The following is a 23,306-nucleotide window of genomic DNA, read 5'->3' on the forward strand; positions in this document are numbered from 1 at the left end:
GTTATAAATCATAGTTTTGTTTTGCTAAAAGTGGATAATATTTATTCCACATTTATTTTCCTGTATATAAGTCAGATCTGAATGAAAAAACACTGGTTACACCAACTGACACGGGATTACATCACATCATTGACCCTAGCTGTGTTTTTCCCTTTTTAGAGGAGAACGTACGAGGTTGTCCCTACTGGAGAACGTTCTAGTGCGTTCTCCAGACGTTCTCACCTTGGTGGCCTGCTGGATGATGCTGTCCCAGACCTGGTTTGGCAGCAGCATGTATTTCTCGATCAGAAGTTCTTGAACCGCCTGATCGGTCTGAGCTCCGATCATGTAGCCGACGGCCTCGTAGAACGTGTGAACCTGCAGACGGAGAACAAAGGAACCGAGGATCAGAAGAACGTTCTCCTCTTTATTTATTTAAGTTAACCCTTTATTGGGCAAATAGTTATATTTGGTAACTTCTGTAAATATCCTTCCTTCCTTTCCTTTCTCCCTGCCTTCTTTCTTCCCTTCCTCTTTTCTTTTCTCCCTCCCTCGTTCCTTATTTCCTCCGTCCTTCCTCCTTCCCTTCCTTCCTTTCCTTACTTCCATCTGTTCTTCCTCCCTCCCTCCTTTCCTTCCTCATCCCCCTTTCTTCCTTCTTTCTTCCCTTCTTTCCTCATCCCCCTTTCTTCTTCCTTCTTTCTTCCCTTCCTTCCTCCCTCTCTTTCTTTCCTCCCCCCTACCTTCCTTCCTTCCTCCCTCCTTCCTTCCCCCCTCCCTCCCTTCTTTCCTCCATCCATCCTTCCTTCCATCCTTCTTTCCTTCCCTTCCTTCCCTTCCTTCCATCGTTCTTCCTTCCTTCCCCCTTTCCTTCCCTTCCTTCCATCCTTCTTTCCTTCCTCCCTCCTTCCTTCCCTTCATCCTTCTTTCCTTCTTCCCTCCTTTCAATGAGTGTCCTATAAAGGGTTAACCAGCGTAGCGAGGAGGAGGAGGAGAGGAGGAGAGGAGAGGAGGAGGAGAGGAGAGGAGAGAAGAGGAGAGGAGGAGAGAAGAGGAGAGGAGAGGAGAGGAGAGGAGAGGAGAAGGGAGGAGAGGAGAGGAGAGGAGAGGAGAGGAGAGGAGAGGAGAGGAGGAGGAGGAGGAGGAGGAGGAGGAGGAGGAGGCGGACCTGCTGCGGCTGCAGGTCACAGATGATGGTGTTGATGTTGTTGAGGATCTCGTCGATGAACGGCATCACCTCGCCGACCTGAACCTGGACGAAGTGACGACGACACTTCTGAGCGATCTTGATGAATGTGTCGCAGGCCATGTCCTGAACGCCGTCGTGAGTCTCTGCAACCAGAGATTCAATCAAACTTTATTTATACAGCAGCTTTTAGAACAGGACAGAGCAGAGCGACGTCATAATGGAATAAAAAACTAAAAAAAGGTAAAAAAATAAATAAATAATAATAATAATAATAATAAAAGGAGATAAGAGAATAATAGATAATAGATAAGAAAAGGAATAGAGAAAAGGTTTATTAAAAGTTGGTGTAAAAAAAAATAGATTAAAAGTTTAAAAAGTTTAAGTGTCGTTTTTACTCTGTAGCACTTTGAGATTGTAATGAACTTTTCATAAAAACAAATAAAATGTATTATTATTATTATTATAAAAGCTGGATTAAAACTAGGTTAAAAAAAAGACAAAATGACAAACTGGACTTTTGACTACTTCTGACTACTTAAATCGGCAGAGCAGAGTGAAATCATAATGGAAAAAAACCCTAAAAAGGTAAAAGTTAAAAATTGAGGCTAATGTACGCAAGAGAATAAAATAAGCAATAAATAAATAGATGAAATAATTAAATAAATAATAATAATAAAGGAGATAAAAGAATAATAAAGATAAAGATTAAAAGTTTAATAAATTTAATAAAAACTGGATTAAAACTAGGTTAAAAAAAGATTAAACAACAAAAAAAGAAAAAGAAAAATCGATAAGAAGATAAAACTTTGGACTTTTTGGGAGTAAATATGTAGATGTTTAGTTTTCAGTTCAGAGATTGTGGTGCACTTTTTTTTCTTTTTTCTTCTTTTTTTAAAATCGGCTTACATCACCATGGTAACTGATGCAGAACAGCTAACTTCAGACGATCCGTCTAACTGAATCTGGATCTTTGGGGCCGATGCTGATATTGACATAAGGGAGTAAAAACATTACGATATTGATATATTGGAAAATAATATTGTATATATACAGAATATTTAAATAAAAACACTTTTTTTTGGAGGAGGGAAGGAAGGAGGGAAGGAAAGAAGGAAGAAAGGAAAGAAGGAAGGAAGGAAAGATTGAAGGAAGGAAAGATTGAAGGAAGGAAGGGTGGAAGGAAGGAAAGATTGAAGGAAAGATTGAAGGAAGGAAGGGAGGAAGGACAGATGGAAGTAACAAAGGAGTGAAAGACAGATGGAAGGAAGAGAAGACAGGACAGAAAGAAAGAAAGGAAAGATGGAAGGAAGGAAAAAACAACAGGAAGGAAAGTGGGTCGGATTGGACTCCTCGGCGGGCCGGTTCTGGCCCATGGGCCGCATGTTTGACCCCCCTGCTCTAAACAGATCAGATCTTTCATATATTTCAGAGTAAATTGTGTCTGAAGTGATATTTATTTATATATATATTTTTTATTTTCTCACCGTGCATGAACTCAAAGAGCTTGTTGACGACGGTCTTCAGGAACTTCCAGTGAGCTCTGAGGAAGCGAGGATACTGACCCACGATGTACATGATGTTAGAGGCGATGATGGCCTTGTTGTCTTTCCCTCGTTTCTGCTCACACAGACCCAGAAGATCCTAAAACAGCAAAACACCAGTTAGTATAATAAACCAGCAGCAACCAACCTCAGTCTGATAATATGAAGCTTCATACGGGTCACTAAAGGAGGCGAGGAATATAAAATGAATCCATATTTGTTTATTTGGGTGTTTCCTGTTTCTTAAATGTGAATATTTTCTGTATTTCTCTCTCTCTCTCTCTCTATGTCTGTCTTTCTCTCTCTGATTCTCTCTCCCCCTCTCTCTCTCTCTGATTCTCTCTCTCTCTCTCTCCCTCTATGTCTGTCTCTCTCTCCCTCCCTCCCTCTCTCTCTCTCTCTCCCCCTCCCTTTCTCTCTCTCTCCCACTATGTCTGTCTCTCTCTCTCTCTATGTCTGTCTCTCTCTCTCTCTATGTCTGTCTCTCTCTCTCTCTCCCTCTATGTCTGTCTCTCTCTCTCTATGTCTGTCTCTCTCTCTCTCTCTCCCTCTATGTCTGTCTCTCCCTCCCTCCCTCCCTCTCTGTCTCTCTCTCCCCCTTTATGTCTGTCTCTCTCTCTCTCCCTCTCTGTCTGTCTGTCTCTCTCTCCATGTCTGTCTCTCTCTCTCCCTCTGTCTGTCTCTCCCCCTCTATGTCCGTCTCTCTCTCTCCCCCTCTGTCTCTCTCTCTCCCTCTATGTCTCTCTCTCCCTCTATGTCTGTCTCTCTCTGTCTGTCTCTCCCTCTATGTCTGTCTCTCTCTCCCCCTCTCTCTCTGTCTGTCTCTCCCTCTCTGTCTCTCCCTCTATGTCTGTCTCTCTCTCTCTCTCTCTCATATTTCCATTATCTTCCCTCTCTGTCATTGTCACAGTCTTTAGTATAAATAAAGTTTTAACTATGACGTCGTTCACCTTGATGACGGTGACCAGGAAGCGTTTCTCGTCCTCCTCGTGCATCGCTCCGCTGATGGAGCCGATGGCCCAGCAGAGCATGTTCAGGTTCCTCCACGACCACTCGGTGCCGTTCACCTGGTTGTGAAGCTTCTCCGTCATGATGCGTTCAGTGTCCGCGTAATCCAGATGTGTCAGATAGACTGTGGAGGGGGCGGGGGGGGGGGATAGAGAGAGAGAGGGAGAGGGAGAGAGAGATTTAACTTACTTGTTTGTCATCATCTCAGACGGAGGAAAAGAGTCTCATTCCTCTCGTTTTTTACCTTCTTCTTCTCTCCCTTCCTTCCTCCTTCCTTTCCTTTTTCCCTTATTTCCTTCCTTATTTCCTCCCTCTCTCCTTCTTTCCCCCGTCCTTTCCTTCCTTCCTTATTTCCCCCGTCCTTTCCTTCCTCCCTTTGTCCTTCTTTCCTTCCTTATTTCCTCTGTCCTTTCCTTCCTCCCTCTGTCCTTCTTTATTCCCCCGTCCTTTCCTTCCTTCCTTATTTCCTCCCTCCATCTTCCTCCCTCCCTCATTTCCTTCCTTCATTACTTATTTCCTCCCCCCTTTCCTACCTTCATTCCTTCCTTCCTCATTTCCTCCGTTCCTTCATATTCCTTCTTTCCTCCCCCTACCTTCCTTATTTCCTCCATCCTTTCCTGCCTCCCTCCTTTCCTTCCTTCCTTGACTCGAGAACAGGAGGGTTAAAGTAACTAATCATCCTCTTATATGTTGCTAGTCTGATCGATCTGAACTAGTTTTAACTCTGAGACATTAACAGTGTTTCTTTCTCTCATCAGTCCTGACAAGGTTGATCTACTTAGACTCGTGTGTGTTACGTTGTGTGTGTGTGTGTGTGTGTGTTACGTTGTGTGTGTGTGTGTGTGTGTGTCCTCGTCAGTCTCACCCAGAGTCTCTCTCATGTTCTTGTAAAGGTTGATGGCGTCCGTGTCTTTCATGAACTCTCTGACGACTTCGCCCTGATCGTTCTCCACCACTAGAACCTCCTCCGGTTTGGCCATGCGGCTCACCATCAGCAGACGCACCTGAGGAGCGGACAGACGGAGACGGACAGAGACGGACGGAGACAGACGGAGACAGACGGGTTTCACATTAACATAAAATCTGATGGTTAACCCTTAAACAGGCCTTACTAGTTGTGTCATTTGCACCTAAAGTAAGGAAGGGAAGAAGGAAGGAAAGGAGGAAGGAAGGGAAGCAAGGGAGGAAGAAGGAGGGAGGAAGGAAGGAAGGTAGGAAGGAAGGAAAGAAAGGAAGAAGGAAGGAAGGGAAGCAAGGAAGGAAGAAGGAGGGAGGAAGGAAGGGAGGAGAGAGGAAAGGGAGGGAGGAAGAAGGAAGAAGGAAGGAAGGACAGATGAAGGAAGGAAGAAAGGAAGGAAGGACAGATGAAGGAAGGAAGAAAGGAAGGAAGGACAGATGAAGGAAGGAAGAAAGGAAGGACAGATGAAGGAAGAAAGAAAGGACAGAAGGAGGGAACATTTACCCTAACAGCTGAACTTAGATCTGAGGAAGGAAGGAAGGAAGGAGGGAGGAAGGACGGAAGGACAGAGGACGGAAGGACAGATGAAGGAAGGAAGGAAGGACCCGGGAGGACAACAGGAAGGTTAAAGAGTCTGTATCTCCTGGTGCACGTCGTCTGTTTAAGGGTTAATAAAATATAGTTCCCCAATTTTCCTTATTTAACATTTTGATTTTATATTGTCTGCTGATAAAGTGACTTCAGTGGGTCAGGGGTCAGAGGTCAGGGGTCAGAGGGTCAGGGGTCAGCGTTACCTGCGACAGGACGGGCAGGTAGAGGTGTCTGCGTGGCGGTACGTCAGACAGCAGCGGCGTGCTGGAGGTGGAGAACGGACTCTCTCTGTAGAGCTCTGCTGCCAGATGGTTCCAGTACTCCAGACAGATCTTAAAGATCTCTGTCTCCTCGACCTCCGACACCAGCAGCATGTAGTGGAGCGCCTGGGGGGGGGTAAAAGAGAGGAGGGGAGGGGCGTTAACAACAGTACATACAGCGAGGACTCTGAAAAATATATTCCTTCCTTCTTTCCTTCTGTCTGTCCTTCCTACCTTTCTTCCTTCCTTCCTTCCTTCTTTCTGTCTGTCTGTCCTTCCTACCTTTCTTCCCTCTTTCCTTCCTTCCTTCCCTTCTTTTTTCCTTCCTTCCTTCCTTCCATCTTTTTCAGGGTATATGAGGAATCTTCTAGTTAATTTTAATACCTTTCTAAGACTTTTCAAGACCTTCAATATTTTTTAATACCTCACCGCGACTTGGTTATATTATATATAAATGGTGATATTAATGTCGCACTGTGTAACTTGAACAATCCAATGTTAATTCAATTCAATACAACAGCTCTGCTGTAAATTCATTTATTATTTTTTTTAACCTTGAACTACATTAACATACATGAGAACAGAAAAACTATTAGGAACCATTCAATAAAATACAAAAGAGAGCCACAAATAAAAAATTTTGATCACAAAAAAACAAAAACATTGCTCCACTGGATCACAATGACGACACCACAACACCTCCGCACGTTTTCCCAAAATTGATTTATCAACTTTTAATACTTTTTAAGACCCCGCGGATACCCTGTTTTTAATGATCCGGCCCACATGAGATCAAATTGGTCTGTATGTGGCCCTTCTACTAATCAAGGCTTTCCTCCTAATACCTGAAACACTAAACCTACTTCATCGCTTGTTAAACTCACTAAAACTAAACTGAAATAAAAAAAGCAAACTAAAAAAAAATTAAATAAAAATAAAAACTATTGGAAATGTAAAAACTATAATATAACCACTGTCCTCTTTACCTCCATCAGAGTCTCCCTCAGGTTGGGTCTCTTCTCGATCAGCTGTCCGTGTTCTTTGAGGAACGTGCAGAGGAACAAGCTGAGGTTCTGGATGAAGTTCTGCTCGTCGTCCTTCCCGTTGGCGTACGCTACTCTGATGTTGGTGTTCAAAGGAAGCATCTGAACCAGAGAATAATCAGTTAGTTAGTTATTCAGTTAGTCTGGGTTCATTCATTTAGACCAGGGGTGTCAAACATGCGGCCCGTGGGCCAGAAGCGGCCCGCCGAGGGGTCCAATTCGGCCCACTTTCCTTCCTTCCTTCCATCCATCTGTCCTTCCTCCCTTCCTTCCATCTTCCCTTCCTTCATTCCTTCCTCCCTTTCATCTTTTCTTCCTGTCTTTTTTTCCTTCCTTCCTTCCTTCCTTCCATCTGTCCTTCTTCCCTTCCTTCCTTCCATCTGTCCTTCTTCCCTTCCTTCCTTCTTTCCTTCATTCCTTCCTTCCTTCCATCTGTCCTTCCTCCCTTCCTTACATCTTCCCTTCCTTCATTCCTTCCTCCCTTTCATCTTTTCTTCCTGTCTTTTTTTTCCTTCCTTCTTTCCTTCATTCCTTCCATCTGTCCTTCCTCTCTTCCTAACATCTTCCCTTCCTTCATTCCTTCCTCCCTTTCATCTTTTCTTCCTGTCTTTTTTTCCTTCCTTCCTTCCTTCTTTCCTTCATTCCTTCTTTCCTTCCTTCTTTCCATCTGTCCTTCCTTCCTTCTTTCCTTCATTCCTTCCTTCCATCTGTCCTTCCTCCCTTCCTTACATCTTCCCTTCCTTCATTCCTTCCTCCCTTTCATCTTTTCTTCCTGTCTTTTTTTCCCTTCCTTCTTTCCTTCATTCCTTCCTTCCTTCCATCTGTCCTTCTTCCCTTCCTTCCTTCCTTCCATCTGTCCTTCCTCCCTTCCTTCATTCATTCCTTCCTCCCTTTCATCTTTTCTTCCTGTCTTTTTTTCCCTTCCTTCATTCCTTCCTGTCTTCTTTTCTTTTGTCCCTCCTCACTTTTATTCTTTCCTTCCTTACACCTGTCTTTCTTTTCTTCTCCTTCTCTTTCCTTCCCACCTCCTTCCATTTGTCCTTCCTCCCTTTCTGCCTTCCTTCCTTTCTGCCTTCCTTCCTTCCTTCCATCTGTCCTTCTTCCCTTCCTTCCTTCCATCTGTCCTTCCTCCCTTCCTTCCATCTTCCCTTCCTTCATCCCTTTCATCTTTTCTTCCTGTCTTTTTTTTCCTTCCTTCCTTCCTTCCTTCCTTCCATCTGTCCTTCTTCCCTTCCTTCCTTCCTTCCATCTGTCCTTCCTCCCTTCCTTCATTCATTCCTTCCTCCCTTTCATCTTTTCTTCCTGTCTTTTTTTCCCTTCCTTCATTCCTTCCTGTCTTCTTTTCTTTTGTCCCTCCTCACTTTTATTCTTTCCTTCCTTACACCTGTCTTTCTTTTCTTCTCCTTCTCTTTCCTTCCCACCTCCTTCCATTTGTCCTTCCTCCCTTTCTGCCTTCCTTCCTTCCGGTCCGGCCCACATGAGATCAAATTGGTCTGTATGTGGCCCTTGAATGAAGATGAGTTTGACACCTCTGGTTTAGACTGTAATTAAATACAGTTAGTTTCATTTACTGTAAAACTCAGAGAGAAGAAACCGTTTCATTCTCAAACTCAGAGCTGAAACATTTCCTCTACAAAATAAAATACCCTTTCAAAATAAAATAAAAAAAAAATAGACAGGTTGAGTCTGTTCATACTTTTATTTTCTGACTTTTAACTGATTTCTTTGTTCTGTGTTAAATTTGCTGTGTGTGTGTGTATGTGTGTGTGTGTATATATGTGTGTGTGTGTGTGTGTGTATATATGTGTGTATATGTGTGTGTGTGTATATGTGTGTGTGTGTATATATATATGTGTATATGTGTGTGTGTGTGTGTGTGTGTGTGTGTGTATATATGTGTGTGTGTGTGTGTGTGTGTGTGTGTGTACCTGTTTGAGCTGGCACATGTTAGTGTGTGTGTGTGTGTGTGTGTATATATGTGTGTGTGTGTGTGCATGTGTGTGTGTGTACCTGTTTGAGCTGGCACATGGTGAGAGTAAACAGGTTGACGAACTGCTCCTCGTACTGATTGACGCTGACGCCGGCGATCTCCGTCAAACATTTCAGAGTCACGTTACGAAACATCGGCACGTTCAAGAACTGAAAACACACAAAGAGAGAAAGACACACACTCAGGTCAGTGAGGAACCAACAGTTTAACATCTTGATCGTATTTAAAGACGCTGATTCTGAGGTAGGAAGAAGAAGAAAAGGAGGAGAAGAGGAGAAGAAGGGAAGAAGAGAAGGGAGGAGGAGAAGAAGAAGGGAGGAGGAGAAGAAGAAGGGAGGAGGAGAAGAAGGAGGGAGGAGGAGAAGAAGAAGGGAGGAGGAGAAGAAGGAGGGAGGAGGAGAAGAAGAAGGGAGGAGGAGAAGAAGGAGGAGATTTTTTTTTTTTTTGATTTTAACACAAAAGAGGAGAAGAAGGGAGACGGAAAAGAAGGGAGGAGGAGAAGATGAAGGGAGGGAGGAGAAGGAGGAGAAGAAGGGAGGAGGAGGAGGAAGGAGAGAGGAGGAGGAGGAGGAAGGAGGAGGAGGAGAAGAAGCAGAAGCGGAGGAGGAGGAGGAGGAGCAGAACAGGAGGAGGAGGAGGAGCAGAACAGGAGGAGGAGGAGGAGGAGCAGAACAGGAGGAGGAGGAGGAGGAGGAGGAGCAGAAGCAGAACAGGAGGAGGAGGAGGAGGAGCAGAACAGGAGGAGGAGGAGGAGCAGAACAGGAGGAGGAGGAGGAGGAGAACAGGAGGAGGAGGAGGAGGAGGAGGAGGAGGAGGAGGAGGAGGAGGAGGAGGAAGGAAGGAGGAGAGCGTAGGAGGAGAAGAAGGAGAAATGTTTTGCTCACCTTGTAGACGAGCGTGCTGATGAGTTTGGTCTCGAAGATGTAACCGAGAGGAATCCAGTTCAGGAAGCGCAGCAGAGTCTCCAGAGTGGCGTGAACCAGAGGTGCATTCTGGGAGTTTTCCTACAGACGCAGACGGAGAGGGTTTTATTAATTAATCATTTATTTAATTATTAATTAATTAATTAAAAGATAAAAAGATAAAAGACGCTGAGGACAGTTTGATGTTTGAACTTCTTACCATGACGAACTGGCACAGCTGGAATATTTGGGAGAACTCGTTACACATGCTGGAAGAGAAAAGAGCAAAAGGGTTAGGAAGGAGGTAGGGGGGTATATAGGGGGGTATAAGGGGTATATAGGTATATAGAGGGGTATATAGGGGGGTATATAGGGGGGTATATAAGGGGGATATATAGGGGGTATAGAGGTGGGTATATAGAGGGTATATAGGCGAGTATATAGAGGGGTGTATAGGGGGGTATATAGAGGGTATATGGGGGTGTATAAGGAGGTGTATAGGCGGGTATATAGGTATTTAGAGGGGTATATAGGGGGGTATATAGAGGGTATATGGGGGGTGTATAAGGAGGTATATAGGGGGGTGTATAGAGAGTATATGGGGGGTGTATAAGGAGGTATATAGGGGGGTGTATAGAGGGTATATGGGGGGTGTATAAGGAGGTATATAGGGAGGTATATAGAGGGGTATATAAGGGGGTATATAGGGAGGTATATAGAGGGTATATAAGGGGGTATATAGGGGGGTATATATAGGGAGGTATATAGAGGGGTATATAAGGGGGTATATAGGGGGGTATATATAGGGAGGTATATAGGGGGGTATTTAGGGGGTATATAGGTCCCGCCTCGTCCCTTTCCATCCATCCTTCCTTCCTCCCTCCCTCCCTCCTCCCTCTCTCGTCCCTTCCATCCTTCCTTCCTCCCTTTTCCATCCCTTCTTTCCTTCCATCTGTCCTTCCTTCTTTCCTCCCGTCTGTCCTTCCTTCTTTCCTCCCTCCCTCCTTCCTTCTTTCTTTCCTTCCTCCATCCACCTTCCTCCCTCCTTCTCTTTCTTTCCTCCCCCTACCTTCCTTCCTCCCTCCCTGGTCCCTTCTATCCTTCCTTCCTCCCTCCCTGGTCCCTTCTATCCTTCCTTCCTCCCTGGTCCCTTCTATCCTTCCTTCCTCCCTTTTCCCTCCCTTCTTTCCTTGACTAGAGGACAACAGGAGGGTTAAAACTGATTTTTTTGCCCACACGCTTCACACCATCCTTAAAATAACACCCTAAATGTCTGGGGGGGGGGGGGGGTCTTTTCCCCCTCGTACCTGTCTTTGAGGTGTTTGGCCTTCACTTGCGTCATCTGTCCGCTGGAGAAGTCGAACACTTCCTCGCTGAGCAGCTTGAGGATGATCATGTTGTTCTGACAGAGAGACTCGCTGGTCCGACTCGCTCCCACGATGTCGCTGATGAAGGTGGGCCAGTGTTTGGGCCACTCCTGCTTCAAGATCTGCACACCATCACACACAAGGAGGAGGTTTTAAAATGTGGAATATTATCTTTTTTAATTATTCTCAGCTAGGTTTAGTTATTTATTTTAAGTTTCTTTAGTTTCTTACTCACCTGAACGAGGATCATGTTGAGTTTGGAAATGTAGACGCCTTCCTTCTGCAAAGAAATGAGCCTCCAGTTTATTCACGTTATCAGTAATTAACCCTTTATAGGACACTCATTGAAAGGAAGGGAGGAAGGGAAGGAAGGGAGGGAAGGAGGAAGGAAGGAGGGAGGAAGGAAGGATGAAAAGAAGGAAGGAAGGAAAGAAGGGAAGGAAGGAAGGACGGAGGAAAGAAGGAAGGAAGGAAGGTTGGGGGGAGGAAAGAAAGAGAGAAGGAGGGAGGGAGGGAGGGAGGAAGGGAAGGGAAGAAAGAAGGAAGGAAGGAAGGAAGAAGAAAAGGGGATGGAGGGAGGAAGGAAGGGACGAAGAAGGGAGGGAGGAAGGAAGGAAGGGACGAAGAAGGGAGGGAGGAAGGAAGGAAGGGCCGAAGAAGGGAGGGAGGGAGGAAGGGAGGGAGGAAGGATTGAAGGGACGAAGAAGGAAGGGAGGGAGGAAGAAAGGACAGACTGAAAGAAGAGAGGAAGGAAGGAGGGAGAGAAGGAAGGAGGGAGGGGAGAAGGAATATAAATATAAACTCACCTCCATGTTGGCAGGATCAGAAGACGTCTTAATAATCAACCCGACAACATACTTTTTGATTCCTGTAAATACATAAAAGGTGTTTATTAAATATTATTACATTGAATAAAGCAAATAAGCGTATTTCCTTTAATGAAAACTAATAATGTTCCTTCTTTCCTCCCTCCCTCCTTCCTTCCTTCCTTCAGTCTTCCCTCCCTCATTCTCTCTTTCTTTCTTCCCTCCTTCCTGCCTCCTTCTCTTTCCTCCCTTCCGTCTGTGCTTCCTTCTTCCTTCCTTCTTTTTTTCTGTCCTTCCTTCCTTCTTTCCGTCTGTCCTTCCTTCTTCCCTCCCTCCTTCCTTCCTTCCTTCTTACCTCCCTGCCTCCTTCTCTTTCCTCCCTCCCTCCTTCGGTCTGTCCTTCCTTCTTCCCTCCCTCACTCTCTCCTTTCTTCCTTCTCTCTTCCCTCCTTCCTTCCTCCTTCGGTCTGTCCTTCCTTCTTCCCTCCTTCCTTCTCTCTTTCTTTCCTTCCTCCATCCACCTTCCTTCCTCCTTCTCTTTCTTTCCTCCCTCACTCCCTCCTTCCTACCTCCCTCCTTCTCTTTCTTTCCTCCCCCTACCTTCCTTCCTTCCTCCCTTTTCCATCCCTCCCTTCCTTCCTTCTCCCTCCCTTCCTTCCTTGACTGGAGGACAACAGTAGATTTTTTTTTACCTTCACACTGATTTCTGGGGAGAATCTTCCAGCGAGTTTTGATGACTGTCTCCAGAATCTGCAGAGCGTAATACTGAGAGGAGACAAAGAGAGAGAGAACGTTAGAATAAGCAGAAGAAATAAATTAATATCCCTCCTTTCCTTCCTTTATTTATGAGCTAATATACAAACACACAATAAACTATCTGCACTGTGATGTTACATCGACTATTAACCCTTTATAGGACACTCATTGAAAGGAAGGAAGGAAGGAAGGAAAGAAGGAAGGGAGGAGAGAAGGAAGGAAGGAAGGAAGGTAGGGGTGAGGAAAGAAAGAAGGAGGGAGAGAGGAAGGTAAGAAAGAAGGAAGGAAGAAGAAAGGGGGATGGAGGAAGGAAAGGAAGGAAGGACAGAGGAAAGAAGGAAGGAAGGAAGGAGGAAAGAAAGAGAGAAGGAGGGAGGGAGGAAGGGAAGAAAGAAGGAAGGAAAGAAGGAAGGGAGGAGAGAAGGAGGGAGGGAGAAAGAACAGAGGGAAGGAAGGAAGGAAGGGAGGAGAGAAGGAGGGAGGGAGGGAGGAAGGACAGATGGAAGGAATGAAAGGAAGGAAGGATGGAGGAAATAAGGAACGAGGGAGGGAGAAAGGAAAGAAGGCAGGGAGGAAGGAAAGGAAGGAAGGAAGGTAGGGGGGAGGAAAGAAAGAGAGAAGGAGGGAGGGAGGAAGAACAGAGGGAAGGAAGGAAGGAAAGACGGAGAAAGGAAAGAAGGAAGGGAGGAGAGAAGGAGGGAGGGAGGAAGGACAGATGGAAGGAATGAAAGGAAGTAAGGACGGAGGAAGGAAAGAAGGAAGGAAGGAAGGAAGGTAGGGGGAGGAAAGAAAGAGAGAAGGAGGGAGGGAGGAAGAACAGAGGGAAGGAAGGAAGGAAGGAAGGACTGAGGAAGGAAAGAAGGAAGGGAGGAGAGAAGGAGGGAGGGAGGAAGAACAGATGGAAGGAAGGAAAGAGGGAGGGAGAAAGGAAAGAAGGCAGGGAGGAAGGAAAGAAAGGAAGGAAACAAGGAAGGATATTTTGGGATATTTACAGAAGTTACCAAATATAATTATTTGCCCAATAAAGGGTTAAACCTTTATAGGACACTCATTGAAAGGAAGGATGGAAGGATGGAAGGATGGAAGGACGGGAAGGAAGGAGGGAGGAAGGACGGAGGAAAGATGGGAGGAAGGAAGGTAGGGGGGAGGGAACAAAGAAGGAAGGAAGGAAGAAGAAAGGGGGATGGAGGAAAGAAGGAAGGGAGGAAGGACAGATGGAAGGAAGGAAAGGAAGGAAGGAAGGACAGAGGAAGGAATGGAGGAGAGAAGGAGGGAGGGAGGAAGAACAGATGGAAGTAAGGAAGGAAAGGAAGGAAGGAAGGAAGGATGGAGGAAGGAATGGAGGAGAGAAGGAGGGAGGGAGGAAGAACAGATTGGAAGTAAGGAAAGTAAGGAAAGGAAGGACGGAGGAAGGAATGGAGGAAGAACAGAGGGAAGGAAAGGAAGGAAGGAAGGACGGACGGAGGAAGGAAAGAAGGAAGGGAGGAGAGAAGGAGGGAGGGGAAGTATGACATCACTACTGATTGAGGCAGCAGGTTATTAATATGTTTAGAGGTCAGAGGTCAAGATGAGAAATTAAAAAAGAAACAGGTTAGAACTAGTTTTAAGAGCAGTGGCAGTTCGTACTTTAGTTTTCATGTTCTGGGAGAACTCCAGGATGGTGTCGACCCTCGTCCAGGCGTCCGGATGGTCCTTCAGGTTGGTCAGCACTTCCTGGGCCACTCGTTGCTGCAAGCATCATAAACATCATTATTATCATCATCATTATTATCATCATCATCATCATCACCATCATCATCACCATCATCACCATCATCATGACCACTATCATCATCATTACAATCACCATCATCACAATCATGACCATCATCGTCATCTTCATCATCATCACCACCATCTTCATCATTACAATCATCATCATCACAATCATGACCATCATCATCTTCATCATCATCACCACCATCATCATCATCACCACAATCATCTTCATCATCACCAACATCATCATCATCACATCACAACCATCATCATCTTCACCACCACCACAATCATCATCATCACCATTATCACCACAATCATCTTCATCATCACCACCACAACCACCATCATCACCACCACCACCACCACATCATCATCATCATCACCACCACCGCCATCATCATGACCACTATCATCATCATCATCATCACCACAATGACCACCATCATCACCATCACATCACAACCACCACCACCATCATCATCTTCATCATCCACACCACAACCACCATCATCACCACCATCATCACCATCACCACCACTATCACAATCATCATCATCATCTTCATCACCACCACCACCACAACCATCATCATCACAATCATCATCATCATCACCACCACCACCATCACCACCATCATTATCATCTTCATCATCCACACCACAACCACCATCATCACCACCATCATCACCACCCTCATCATCATCACCACCACCACCACCATCTTCATCATCCACACCACAACCACCATCATCATCATCACATCATCACCACCATCACAACCACCACCACCATCATCATCTTCATCATCCACACCACAACCACCATCATCACCACCACCATTATCACAATCATCATCATCATCTTCATCACCACCATCACAACCATCATCATCATCACAACCATCACCATCATCATCATCTTCATCATCCACACCACAACCATCTTCATCACCACCCTCATCATCATCACCACCACCACCACCACCACCACCTTCATCATCTACACCACAACCACCATAACCACCACTATCACAATCATCATCATCATCACCACCACCACCACCATCTTCATCATCCACACCACAACCACCATCATCACCACCATCACCACAATGACCACCATCATCACATCACCACCTTCATCATCTTCATCATCCACACCACAACCACCATCATCACCATCACTATCACAATCATCTTCACCATCATCATCATCATCATCATCACCACCACCACCACCACCACCACCATCTTCACCACCACCATCATCATCACATCACCACCACAACCACCATCATCATAACAACCATCTTCATCACCACCATCACATCATCACCACCACCACCACCACCATCATCATCCTCACCACCATCACCACCACCATCACCACAATCACCACCTCCACCATCATCACTATTACCACCATCTTCAAAATCAACATCATCATCATCATAACAATCATCTTCATCATCACAATCACCACCATCACCACCCTCATCACCACCACCACCACCATCATCATCATCATCACCACCACCATCCTCATCACCACCACCACCCTCATCATCAACATCATCCTCATCACCACCACCACCATCCTCATCATCATCATCACCACCATCTTCATCATCACATCACCACCACCACAATCACCACCACCATCATCATCACCACAATGACCACCATCATCATCATCTTCATCATCATCATCACCATCACCACAATGACCACCATCATCACAGTCACCACCACCATCATCATCACCACCACCATCATCATTATCATCTTCATCATCCACACCACAACCACCTTCACCACCATCTTCATCACCACCCTCATCATCATCATCACAGGGAACCAGAGTGTATTTGTGGTTTGAGTCTCACCTGGGAGCCGATGTCGTGGTACATGGAGTTCACCACATTGTCCAAAAGGTTGATGTCAAGTTTCTGACTGAAGTCCAGCAGTTGTCGAGCTGGGTGATCGGCCAACATCGTCATTTCTGCTGGCATAGAGATTCTGAGGAAAAGGAGGAAGAAGAGGAAGAGGAAGAAGAGGAGGAAGAAAATTCAACTACAGCAGAATCTGGTAATAAATGATTGAAACATACAAAAATACATCTACAGGAAGTTAAGTGAGTTTTTCCTCCTTCTGTGGAAACATGGATTTAAAAGTTTAATCTGAAGCTAATATGAAGCTTCAGCGTCCAAATGAAAGGAGGAAAGAAAGAAAGAAAGGACGATAGATAAGGGAGATGGAATAAGAGGGAGAAAAAACAATGTGGAGGATGAGGAAAGAAAGAAAGAAAAATTCAAGCATGAAAGAAAGATGGAAAAAAAGTGGAGGATGACGAAAGAAAAGGAAAGAAAAAGGAGGAGAGACAAAGGAAGAAAAAAGAAAAGAAAGAACAAGGGGAAAGATTAGGAAAGAAAGAAAGAAAGAAAGAAAGGAAAGAAAAGAAAAAGGATGACAAGGAAAGAAAAAAGAAACAAAAAAATGAGAAAGATGAGGAAAGAAAGAAAAATGAGAAAGATGAGGAAAGAAAGAAAAAGGGGGAAGATTAGGAAAGAAAGAAACAAAAAAGAAAGAAAGAAAAGAAGGAGAAAGGAGAAAGATGAGTGGGGAAAAAAAGAAAGACGAGGAAAGAGAAAGAAAAAGTAAAGTAAATTTCCCCATTGTTGGACTAATAAAGGAATATTATATTTGATCTTTCCAGAAATATTCTTCAGCATGATGTTTTTCATGAGTGTAACTTCCTGCAGAATAAATAGTTCCTGTTAAATCTGCTCCAGAAAGATCTCTAAATAAACCCGACTGATACCAACAACTGGTTCTATCATTGTTGAATGTTTCTCAAATGTCCTTAAAAAAGTTGTAAATTCATCCTTTAATATTTTAAAGACTGGGCCAGACAGCATATTTTTTTGATTCCTGAATATATACATCAGAGTGTTTTGTGTATCTCTTAATAAAACCATCTTTATAACAATAATATATAAAACTTTATTTATATAAGCTAAATATAAGGTTATATAAAAGAGTTTTATATCAGAAGCAATGAAACAAGAACAAATAAATACAGCGAGAGAAGAAGAAGAGATAAAAGTTAAATAGATTTTTGTAAAGATGAAACTAAATAAATAAAAATCTAAAAACACAGATTAACTAAAAGCTTAGTAGTAAAGGTTTTAAATATATTTATACACATTATAATCTCTTTAATCTTCTGAGATGACCACATGCTTCTTGGCTTGTGAGCTACTTTCAATTTTATATATTATAGTTATAAATGATCAACCAACCCCCAAAATAAATTAAATTAATGACTTTATGCTGTTATTTATTAATCTATATATTTATTTATTATATACTGTCAGTACTTTTCTGTTAGTTGTGTTAATGACTGAATGAACACTACTACTAAAACCTGAGCAATATTAATACCTTTGTTTCTAAAATGAAACATTACTGTTGAATGTTTTCTGACTTTCCCCAAAAAATTATCTTTAAATATTTTAAATAATGAACCAAAACAGAAAGTATGAGTTGTAGGATGGGATCAGAAATAGAAACAGATTGTTCTTCTTGTTTTTTTTTAATCCTTGGATCTTCACTCATTCATTTACACCTCGATTTTAACCCTTTATTGGGCAAATAATTATATTTGGTAACTTCTGTAAATATCCTTCCTTCTTTCTTCCCTTCCTCTTGTCCTTTCTCCCTCCTTCGTTCCTTCTTTCCTTGCTTCCTTCTTTCCTTGCTTCCTTCCTGCCTTCTTTCTTCCCTTCCTCTTGTCCTTTCTCCCTCCCTCCTTCTCTCCTCCCTTCCTTCTTTGCTTCCTTCCATCTGTTCTTCCTCCCCTTCCTCCTTCTCTCCTCCCTTCCTTCTTTCCTTCCTTCCTTCCATCTGTTCTTCCTCCCCTTCCTCCTTCTCTCCTCCCTTCCTTCATCCCCCTTTCTTCTTCCTTCCCTCCTTCTCTTTCTTTCCTCCCCCCTACCTTCCTTTCTTTCGTTCCTCCATCCTTCCTTCCTCCATCCCCCTTTCTTCTTCCTTCCCTCCTTCTCTTTCTTTCCTCCCCCCTACCTTCCTTTCTTTCGTTCCTCCATCCTTCCTTCCTTTCCTTCCTCCCTCCCTCCCTCCTTCCTTCCTTCCTTTCAATGAGTGTCCTATAAAGGGTTAACTTGCACCACGTTTTATTATTATTATAGTTTTATTTAATAAAACACAACACCCTCTTACACACACACACACACATATACACACACACACCTACACACATTTATATATTTAGAAATCAAAACATATCTTGTCTGGACATCTCATTCACTCATTAATTCATTGACACTTCAATATAATCCTGTACACATGGAATAATAAATAATAATAAATAGTAAGAACTCAATTTAAAACAAAAGCAAAGTTACAATAGAAGAGAAAGTAAAAAAGTAAAAAGGCTGTTCTTGTTTTTTGTTTTTTTTTAAGCCTTGGATCTTCACTCACTCACTCACTCATTCATTCATTGACACCACTGTTTCTGACATGACACATTATTCATTTTTCCTTCCTCTGTTAAAAATGTTTAACCCTTAAACAGGCAACGTGCACCAGGAAATACAAACTCTAAGGTGCATGATTGGTTAAGGTGGTTGTTTAATTGTATATGTGCCTTTAATTGGTAGAATTAAAGCTTGTGGTAGGTTTATACTTTGATAGAAATGATAAAAACATCAGTTTAGAAACTAGTATGTGTGATATTAATGACCAGAATATATCACTTTAACTTTTCTATGTTAAATAACACATTTAAGTGTTTTTACCATTATCACCATTTTATACCTTTAATAAGGGCAACACATCCTGGTGGAGATACAACTCATAACATCCAAAATATATTAAAAATATGAGTGGAAATGTTTTACTTCAGGTGTAAATGACATAACTAATAACATCAAATAAGGATTTTTTTACATCTAATTTTCCACTCCTGCTTGTTTAAGGGTTAAATAATGAACTAAAATGTGGATCAGAAACAGAAAAAAGGTTATTCTTGTTGTTTTTTTTGTTTTCTGTCTCTTCACTCCTTCACTCACTCATTCATTCATTCATTCACTGACACCACGTGGTCCAGCTCTGACACCCATTGATAGAAATGATATAAAGCTGCTGCAGCATGAACCAGCACAGCGCCCCCTATCGACCACGTTTACCACCAACATCCACACTGACACACACCACCACAGTCCACCAACAATTACAAAAAACAACACCACCACCACCAACACCAACCTCACACACATTTATCTATAATCTATAATAATTTAACCCATTTTAAATCAAATGTAAAACACTTAATTTTAAACACTAATCTGACAGCAAACAGGCTGCTAAGTTAGCTCCACGCTGGATGATCACTTACCTAGTGTGTTCCGTCTCCTCTCGTCGAAAACAAGATGTTAAATGATGAGACTGTGAAGGTAGAAGCTGATATATATATATATGAATGAATCCTGAGCAGCGTTATCTCATTGCGCACACACACACGTTTCCACCGCTAACCTAGCAGCTAACACTAGCCTAGCCGACAGTTAGCCGCTAACTTAAACACAAAAAAACAATTAAATAAAGTATCGATCGCTCTAATAAAAAAACCCCAACTTATTATAATCCTCAGCCGATCTGAAACATGTCTCTCTTTTTGTTTTTTTAAAGGCTGATCACACGCCGACTCCCACCATGCTAACACAGCTACTAGCTTAGCCTAGCGTGCTAATGGAAAACTCAATGATAAGTCGGCTAATGAGAGGCTAAGCTAACAGCAGCGGAGTCTCACTCGGAGCGGAATTCAGCAGCTTAAAAATAAAGAGAGTTTGTTTTATTTCTTGCTTTCTATTTCGCACCACACACACACACAGTTGGGAGAGAGCAGAGGGTTGTTTTAAAGCTCTTCCTCTGAGCTCATGCTGCCAGACACCGACCGGTTCTAACCGGTTCAGACCGGGATTTTCATTCTCGGTGTTTCGGCCCCGCCGCGCGCCGCGTAAAATTTGGACTATGTACCCGCCCACCGAGGCAGCTGATTGGTTAGGTGTTGGAAGAGGCGCTGACGTCACTGCTCCTGTCATTGGTCCGCGGGAGCTGTCGATCAGCTGTAGTGCGACTCCCGCCCCCCTCGCTCTGTTTGACCTCTGAGGAAAAAAGTGATAAATGACACTTAAATAAGTATTTAGATCGTTTAGGGTTAAGGGTTAGCATGGATATTAAAGTGAAAAAAACTATTATATTGCACAGCTGTACTGAAGTAGTAGTAGATTCAAATATTTAAAAAAACAAACTTAAATCCAGTGATGGAAGAAGTATTCAGACTGTTTACTTAAATAAAAGTACCATTATGGTGCTTCTTATAATCCTTGTCAAACCTTACATGAATATTATTCTAGTGGAGAGAAAGTCAATCCAGTAGTAATATTGGTGAATTATAATATATCAGAGTTTGATAGTGTTATTGCATGGATTTTAAAATGAAAAATAATAATAATATTGCACAGCTGTTCTGAAGACTTAAATCCAGAAATGGAAGAAGTATTCAGATTATTTAGTTAACTAAAGGTATATACAACAATGTGCAGATACTCATTAGACTTCATTTAAAGTGGTTGTAGTTAAAAGTTGTGCCATAAACTACTGTATTAAAGTTAAAACTTCATATACAGTTTTTGGAGATCAGATGTGCCAACCAACCACTGATAGTAAAATACTTAAAGTCCAAAAATGTTTAAAAGTGGCAGAGTTTTCAGTCTGGTGAAGGAAAGACACTCGTTGTCTTTGTGAACTCTTCTCAGTTCAGTGTTTGTCTTCTAGTCGCTGATAAAGTTTCGGGGGTGGAGTAGATCATATTCAGATTTCCTCAGTCCTGGTATTCCTTGTGAGAGTCGCGCTGCTGACTGCTGCTTCAGACTGCGTTTCTATTCACTATCTGAACCAAAAAAAAAAGTGGAAGTGAGGAAAACTTAAGTGTTCCTTGTGTCTGATGTGCTGCTGCGGTTTGTTATCCAGTTTATATGCTGCAGCCTTTAGGGTTAGGGTCAGGTGGTCTGATCGGATCATAAACTTGATGCCAGATTAATGCGCAGCACCGAGTAGGAGCGCAGCGGGCCTTCATGCGCACTGCAGCCAAAATGCGCAGTTAGTTTGCAGGCTAATGTTAATAATAATCATCATAACCGTGTTCATATCTGGTCGAGTGTCTCTATTCATCCAACAAACAACAGTAGTGTGATCGAGCTGGAAAGATAATTAAAAAGAAGAAGAGCAAACGAAATGGAAACTTAACTTTTTTCGGTACTTTTTTCATTTTCGTTACTTAGACACACACACGCACACACACACACACACACACACACACACACACACACACACATAGGGCGTGTTCATGCTGTACATGGAGTTCTACAGTATTTTGCAGGATTGATAGCTACGTTACGCTGATGATACCTTCAACAATAGATTCAACAAAAAGACCCAAACAAATGACTCGTTCTTTACTCGGCTCAATAATACAAATAATACTAGAAGACAAATATTTCTGGATTTACATTACGGGACTAAATTGAATCTTATGTGTCAGTCTCCATCACCACAAAGCAAACATTAGAACAAAGAGCAACAATCAAAGCATCATAGTGACAATGAGCCATCTGAGAGACAGATACTGATCAACAGCGACGCATCTGGATATCAATGCAGACTCAAATCATGCAGTTCACCTTTTCACCAGCAGATGGAGACAAAACACTCTTAATAACCACATAGATTTCATTCACCTCCACCCACCAAACCATCACTTTACTGTAATACTTCAGCAGGTGATACATTAGCATATGAGATAACAAAATAATTATGGGTTAGGGTTAGGGTTAGGGTTTTTTATTTTTTTAAATCACGGCTGAAGACCTTTCTGTTTGCAGCTTCTTTTATTAAACTAACCCTAACCCATCGCAACGTACATTTTATCCTCTTATTCTATGTAAGCTTAATTTTATATCCAATTTAAACACTGTATGTGTTGCTTTTATATCCTGTATAAATGCATTTTATCTTTTATGTTAAGCACTTTGAATTGCCTTGTTGTTGAAATGTGCGACACAGATAGGCACTTCCCTTGCCTTCTGTTCTTTTATTTGTCCTGAAATGCTGCTGCTTTATATGAAGTTGTCACCATAGACTGTATAAAAGAAATGGACGTAACATCCGTGACGTCACCCATTGGTTTGTGGACTGCTGCTCGGAAGCCAATAGTATCGAATCTAGGCAGCGCCATCTTGAAAATTTCAGGTGCATTCTGGGAAAAAATGAACACGGATTTTACTTATATGGGCATGAGGCGGAGTCATGAACCCGCCTCATGGCGGGACCAACGGCGGAGCGGGGAGGCTGCGATTGGTTGCGAGGGCTGGATCTCGGGGACATTGGTCAATCAACCTGTCAATCAGGACGTAGCCACGCCCTAATGCATACCCTGCTTTATCGTCACATATAAAATCAGGGAGGCCAAAATGTCCCAAATGAACATCATACTGCATTGAAGAAGGCTTTAAACTAGCGATTGAGACCATAAACACATTTTGAAAACGTTTACTGAGGTTAGAAATCAAGTGAGAAGTTGGTGAATTCTCCATTGACTTGTACAGAGACGGTCGCCCCCTGGTGACATTTTGATAGAATGCAGCTCTAAGTTACTTCCGCATTGGCTTCTTTTCAGAGGGCCTGGTTGTCACACGAATTCAATAAAACTATAACTGTAACAAATCTTAAGTGTTAATGAAACTCAGTGTGAATTAAACAAAGCCTTTACCTGCAGTAGACATGTACTGTCCACATAATTTCCCTGTTTTGAATCCTCTGTATGATGATGCTGTTTGTGTAAAAGGCTCAGTCAGTGAACTTGATCTGTGTGCAGATGGCTGGTCTCTACTGGTTCGCGTTGGCCTTCTTCCTGGTTGCTGGAAACACTGCAGTTCCTGTGGACCAGAACAGGCTCGCAGATATTGTAAACGGCATCGTAGGACGGTGAGTTAACTCATGCTCTATTCACTGAAAGAATATTGGCTCGTGAGAGAAACATCCTTCATTTCTCTGGGGCTTAATGCTGCCTTCCCT

The 23,306-nt window shown here is 43.0% G+C and overlaps 1 protein-coding gene across 1 annotated transcript in view; it reads right to left on the reverse strand.

Annotated features, from left to right (window-relative positions):
• Nucleotides 1-20,157, reverse strand: part of xpo1a (exportin 1 (CRM1 homolog, yeast) a) — a 32,677-nt gene extending 12,520 nt beyond the window's left edge. Inside the window, exons 1-17 of the mRNA XM_053335107.1 lie at nucleotides 19,567-20,157; nucleotides 16,037-16,169; nucleotides 14,017-14,118; nucleotides 12,327-12,399; nucleotides 11,635-11,696; nucleotides 11,064-11,108; nucleotides 10,769-10,950; nucleotides 9,682-9,730; nucleotides 9,444-9,563; nucleotides 8,580-8,708; nucleotides 6,513-6,671; nucleotides 5,470-5,652; nucleotides 4,583-4,721; nucleotides 3,660-3,841; nucleotides 2,653-2,809; nucleotides 1,148-1,311; nucleotides 223-357 (exon numbers count right to left, since the gene is read on the reverse strand). Of these exons, the coding sequence (XP_053191082.1) occupies nucleotides 223-357; nucleotides 1,148-1,311; nucleotides 2,653-2,809; nucleotides 3,660-3,841; nucleotides 4,583-4,721; nucleotides 5,470-5,652; nucleotides 6,513-6,671; nucleotides 8,580-8,708; nucleotides 9,444-9,563; nucleotides 9,682-9,730; nucleotides 10,769-10,950; nucleotides 11,064-11,108; nucleotides 11,635-11,696; nucleotides 12,327-12,399; nucleotides 14,017-14,118; nucleotides 16,037-16,162 (2,007 nt within the window). The 5' untranslated portion in view covers nucleotides 16,163-16,169; nucleotides 19,567-20,157. The remainder of the gene's footprint in view (nucleotides 1-222; nucleotides 358-1,147; nucleotides 1,312-2,652; nucleotides 2,810-3,659; nucleotides 3,842-4,582; nucleotides 4,722-5,469; nucleotides 5,653-6,512; nucleotides 6,672-8,579; nucleotides 8,709-9,443; nucleotides 9,564-9,681; nucleotides 9,731-10,768; nucleotides 10,951-11,063; nucleotides 11,109-11,634; nucleotides 11,697-12,326; nucleotides 12,400-14,016; nucleotides 14,119-16,036; nucleotides 16,170-19,566) is intronic.
• Nucleotides 20,158-23,306: the final 3,149 nt, after the last annotated feature.

The sequence above is a fragment of the Scomber japonicus genome, chromosome 2 (genome assembly GCF_027409825.1).
Source record: "Scomber japonicus isolate fScoJap1 chromosome 2, fScoJap1.pri, whole genome shotgun sequence".
Lineage (NCBI taxonomy): Eukaryota > Metazoa > Chordata > Actinopteri > Scombriformes > Scombridae > Scomber > Scomber japonicus.